Here is a 5,669-nt window from a genome sequence, read left to right as displayed (position 1 = left end):
CGCTCCTGAGAAAGAAGGAGGAGAGACTCGGCCAGCTGGAAACCTCACTGGCAGAGGAGGTAACACACACACACACACACACGTATGCCTGCACCCACACACTTACGTACAAACCCACATTAATACCTACCTGGGCTTTACAATGTTTTTCTCAGCTGTCATGTGATGAAGGCGAGCGGCTGGTGGGAGATCGGAGAGTCTCATTTGATGTCAGAGACTCAGAGACGAGCAGAGACGAGTATGGCCAAGAGGAGACGAGTGAGAGACAAACTCTGAATGCACAACACGCACACACGGGTAGACATTTTGAGAAGGCACTAATTTTGGTTTTCACAAAGTTTACTACCATAGTTTTTTTATGGTGGCAATTTGTATTGATTCTAGATTGTGAAGAGTGATTAGATGAATTGCAATTAATTGCAAAGTCATTCCCTGTGATGAAAATGACCTTTTACAATACAAAATTACAATACAAAATTATTGCATTACGGCTCCTCCATTTCAGTTAATGGAGATCATTTCAGTGATGATCTCGTTAGCTCAGGAGATAAAAAGTTGATGAGGATAAGACAGCTGACATCAATCCGTCATGCTGATTAGAAGAGAAGACTGGTTGCTTTAAAAGGGTAGTGGTGCGTTTACGTTTTCTCCTGTTAACCATGGTCACCTCCAAGGAAACACGTTCAGTCATCATTGCATCAAAAGGGTTTCACAGGCAAGGACAGTGCGGCTTGTACGATGCACCCCAATCAACCATTTATCCAGTCACTAAGGACTTTGGGGAGAGTGCTTCAAGTTGCATGAAGGAGGCTTCAGGGAGCGTCTCCTACAGGAGCGTCTCCTACAGAGGAGGCAGCTATGAGCCTCCTCACACCATCAAAGTGTGGGGTCACTCCCAATGTTGCCTAAGCAAAGCACAGCCATAAATAAGGGAAGGTATCAAAACATCCTTCCAGAACAACTTCTCCCAACGATTCAGGAGCAGTTTAGCAACAAACAATTATGGACTGTTAATAATTGTACTTCATTATATCACATAAACATTTGACAAAAGGTTCTTAAAAAAATAAACTGAGGAAGCAAACTGTGAAAACTAAAAATTTGCCCACAACTGTAAGCAGCTCTAGAGTCCACTCTGGTCTTGATGGTTCATAGTTGTCTGATGTTTTTATCTCTCTAGCAGTAATACACCCAAACCCTGGTCTTCCTCTCTGTTTCAGCACATGCAGTGCCAGTGAAAGTGCAGCAGTTAGCAGAGTCCCTGCAGCAGATCTCTGGCCAGCTGAACACAGTGCTGGGTGCACTGGGATCTCTCACTGGGAGGACCGTCCAGCCCCTCCCTCAGCCACCTCCGTCCTCCTCCTTCCCTCCTGCCCCGTCCTGGGCATGGACACCAAGCCCCGCCTCCTCTTCATTGGCCAATCAGAACAGTTTCTTACACTGTTCTGTCCCAAAAACACACGGGTCTGACCTTCATTTGAACTCCCACTGGAGCAAACTCTTCCCTGGTACGTAGAGACAGACACACCCCAAACATTAGCAGTGATGAGCAGTGGTCACCTCAGTGGGCTGCAGTAACTTTCACTAATGCTTCATTTCTTCATCACTCGTAAAACCTTTAAAATACAAATAGAAAACTTCTGCCTCTCCCTCAAGCACAAACCAGTCACTGCTGGATTTATAGCCTTTTTTGCATAGTTGATGACCTCCATTGATTTTCTGTGCTTGGATAATGCCGATCTTTTCCAGTGCAAGTGTGATGCAGTGTAGAGACCTGCTTCAGATTAGCTTCAATCTAAACCGCACTACCTGTATTAAGACTGCTCTGATTTTAGGAGTTTCCATGGATACCAGTGCCCGCTATCCCATGAGGGCTACCAGAGCATATAGTGGATACACTCCAGCAAGGTGACTACACACACTTGCACACCTGTGCAGGCTCGCTCACAATCTCTCACTCTCACTCACAGGGTCAGTGCTGCTGTTGATTTTTGAAGGAAAATTGATGAACTCATACAGTGCTTTTCCATTATGTGTGTGTGTGTGTGTGTGTGTGTGTGTGTGTGTGTGTGTGTGTGTGTGTGTGTGTGTGTGTGTGTGTGTGTAGTCTCTCCTCTGAGCTAGATAGCCAGAGGCTGCAGAGACTGATTGAAGACAACAAAAGGTGGCTGGAATCACAACGCAAAGACCCAAATGTGTATCCTTTCACAATCTCTCTCTCCCCCTCAGCTTATACACATGTACGTATCACACACAAACCAGTACGGGAACAGAATGCATCATATTTTCACACACACTCTCTTGCACCCTTGTACTCTCCTGAACCTCTGCCCAGGCCTCTCTTCACACGCTACCCAGCTGCCCCACCCACCAATGGGCTGGTCCAGCTCGGCCTGGACGAGAACAATCAGATCAAGGTCTACCATTACCGAAGAGGCACAACCCACTGATGTCCGTGTATGTCCAATGCAAACATCAGTGGATAGACAGAATACAAACATGCCATCAGCATGTACACATTACAGGTGATGTTGCTGACAAAGTCAAGTCAGATTTAGCGTAGTACTTTGAAATTCTTTTTTGATAAAAACATTTCTCATCTAATTGAAATTCAGATGGCATATCTAACTGTAATTAGTGATTAAGGTATTTCTGCCTACATAACACATTGCAGTGGTGGATTATACTTATTAAGATGGCGGTGGCAGTGTTGGATGTGGCTAAAACGAGCTGGAACGTCGTCTTTCCTGCAGGTGCTGAACCTGCGCTCTGGCGTGTCCCGCATGGCGGTGGTGTCCTTGAGGGAGTTGTACTCCAGCCTGCAGAAAGGGATGGACCAGGAAGTGGAGGCTACAGCTAAGGTCCTCCTCCACAAAGCAGCGGAGTCCAATGCCTTCATCAGGCAGGACATGGACACAGCTCTGGACAGCATGGTGCAGAACTGCACCCCCATTCGGAGCATGAACGCCCTTCTCGCTGGAGGACTCTGGTCAGTTAGCCTGCAGTGAACTTTAAACTGTGGCTTTCAGATAGCAACAACAGTCACAAGAAGCTAACACAGCACTAATTTTGGCTGCTGTTTTTACCTCTCCAATGTTCTTTCAAAATATTGCCCTGGCCTATATCAATATTTTTAGTTATTTATCCTCTTATATGTTATTTTTATTGCGTTCCATCTCCGCTCTGCTGATCCAAACTGCCCTTCACAATGCTTAAAAAATAGGCTAGTTAGCTAGCTCACAGAGGACATACAAACATTTTCTGTTTAAAAATACACATGTACACTAACTGGTGCAAGCTAAGCAATCGAATAGAATATGATCATTTGATTGTGCACTTAGATCATACATAAGGGTTTTAAGTTTCTTTATAGAAGCTAAAAGTTGTACTGTATACATTGATTGGATGGATTAATAGTTATTACTATTATTATAATAGTTATTTTTTTCCTTCTGTTTTCCTCAAAAGTAATCTGAATGCTGCAGTAAGAAAGTGTACTGCTCGGCACTTGGCTACTTTGGTAGAGAAGATTGGTGCTGGCCGCTTATTGTCTGGGGCGAAAGACGTCACACCGCGAATTATTCCTGCAGTCTCCAAGTTGGCACAGGACTCTTCACAAGAAACCAAGTTAGTACTGGGATCAGAACGAGGATTCTACAAAGCTTATTCAGTTTCCCAGATAGTAATATTTTGCTGATTCTTTTAGTCTCCTAGTCTGATACTCTGAAGTCAGCAAATGCTGCTAAATTGTAGAGTAATAGATACACTATCGTGTTTTCTAGACACAGACAGCCTTGTAAAATTGTGCTGGTAAGATAAATGGTCAGTGTGCTGTGAGTTACGGGTCCCTCACGGTTCTCTCCTGTTTTGGGGTCTGTTCCTCGTCTCAGGCGCTTGGGCCGGCGTATGCTGCTGTTCCTGTCCTCCCACCATGATTTTGATAAGATGGTGGAAAAGTACATCCCTGCCAAAGACCTGGCAACCATCAGGGACACTGTCCTCACTCTGAAATCCAAGGTAGCGATTCATGATTGGATAAATGATGAGGATTTTTTATCCCATCCACTATGCCCCATGTTAACTCATTAAACAAATGTATGTGTAGACATCAAAAAACTATTCTTTCAGAAAGTCATTCCACTGATATGCTAAGAGATGCCAGATATAAAAAAGATAAAAGATTTACCAGAAATACTATAATTCCTATATTCATTAATAATATTTATAATATTGATAATAATCATTCCAGAGAGTTACCATAGTTACCAAATACTGTCACTTTAATTGAATGAAATCTTTCTAGGTTAAGAAAATGCTTCTGTAATAACCCAGTGCTGTCCAGGGTTGATTTATTTATCATTGTTCCTTTTAAATGTCCTTTTTATAGAGCTGGTTAGGGAACTTTACCCCTGCAAGCCACAACTGGTTGAGCAGAAGGTGCTCCCTCTGCTCTGTTAGCTCCTGGGGACCTCCAGCAACAGTGGTACGGTCCACGGGAGGGGTGGAAGCGTGAGAGGGGCCACTGTCCACCTATGCCAAGCCCTTCATGCCCACATGGGCCCTGCGCTGCTGGACTGCGCTGGTTACCAACCTTCCAATATCCGCAAGAGCCTAAGAGAGATTGTGAAGAACCTCCCGACCACATGAGAGCTGCCAGCCAGACCTCCAGACAAAAATAAAGCCCAACATGGATTCTACTTGAGGATGGAGATGTTTGTGCATTTCTTACTGTGCCTGCACTCTAAATGAAAGAGAGAGGAAGAAAGTCAAACGTTTTTAACATTTTGGATTGTCTAGCAGAAAGCTAAATCCTTAAACTCAGAAGTCCTTTTAAATAAGGAGCACAGATTTTAGTGAATCACATCAGGTTTAACACACCTAGGAGCTCTGCTCTTTTTGCACTTTGAAATACTAACACTTATGATAACTGTTGTCATGGTGACTATAGATATATATTGTTCTATGATTGTTATTTTCTGTTGACATATCCTGAGGTAACTGTGCAGAATGTAATTTATCACATACACAAGAAACAAGGATCTGGGGGGTATTCCACGAAGCGAGCTAACTCAGTAAGCCGGGCTTTTTAAGACAAGCCTGGCTCATTTTGCTCAAATTCGGTTCCACGAAAGAGGCTAGACTTGAGCCTCGCTCAGTTACTACAGCAACATATACGTTTGAACTAACCTGCTCTGTACCAGGCTAGAGTTGAGGCTTAGCTTAGCGGGACCGCTTCTATTGGCTGAGCAGCGTGATGTCAGTCTCACCATCCGGGAAACTGAATTGAGGAACAAGGTTCCACTGCAGTTCTATCCATTAAATTGCTGTGGATGTAGCATATAATATCATATCTTTATACATTTAATTGAGTACTGTAATTATTAGTTTGGAATGATTGCAGGTTATTATTATCAAAATTTAATAATTATATTTCCAAATGCAATATATATTTCGATCTTAAGAGTACATATTCATTGTTAATCAGTGAGGTTTCTGCACATTTTAATGTATTGGTTTAATCTTCACAAATTCAGGTCAGTGTAAAATGGAATACAGTGTCTAATCGCAGTTATGGTGCAGAAACATACATTAGTATAAACTATATCACAAAAAATACAATTCTTTGTACCTGAGTATTAATAATTATTAATACTGAGTAATTTAGGTGA

The 5,669-nt window shown here is 42.9% G+C and overlaps 1 protein-coding gene across 1 annotated transcript in view; it reads left to right on the top strand.

The window, feature by feature from the left end:
- Positions 1-2,450, top strand: part of LOC143485517 (uncharacterized) — a 12,065-nt gene extending 9,615 nt beyond the window's left edge. Inside the window, exons 10-14 of the mRNA XM_076984964.1 lie at positions 1-59; positions 156-258; positions 1,221-1,298; positions 1,836-1,908; positions 2,336-2,450. The exon at positions 1-59 is cut by the window's left edge and continues 49 nt beyond it. Of these exons, the coding sequence (XP_076841079.1) occupies positions 1-59; positions 156-258; positions 1,221-1,298; positions 1,836-1,908; positions 2,336-2,450 (428 nt within the window). The remainder of the gene's footprint in view (positions 60-155; positions 259-1,220; positions 1,299-1,835; positions 1,909-2,335) is intronic.
- The last annotated feature ends 3,219 nt before the right edge of the window (positions 2,451-5,669 follow it).

Source organism: Brachyhypopomus gauderio, unplaced genomic scaffold, assembly GCF_052324685.1.
Source record: "Brachyhypopomus gauderio isolate BG-103 unplaced genomic scaffold, BGAUD_0.2 sc34, whole genome shotgun sequence".
NCBI lineage: Eukaryota > Metazoa > Chordata > Actinopteri > Gymnotiformes > Hypopomidae > Brachyhypopomus > Brachyhypopomus gauderio.
This window is presented reverse-complemented; position numbering and strand designations above follow the sequence as displayed.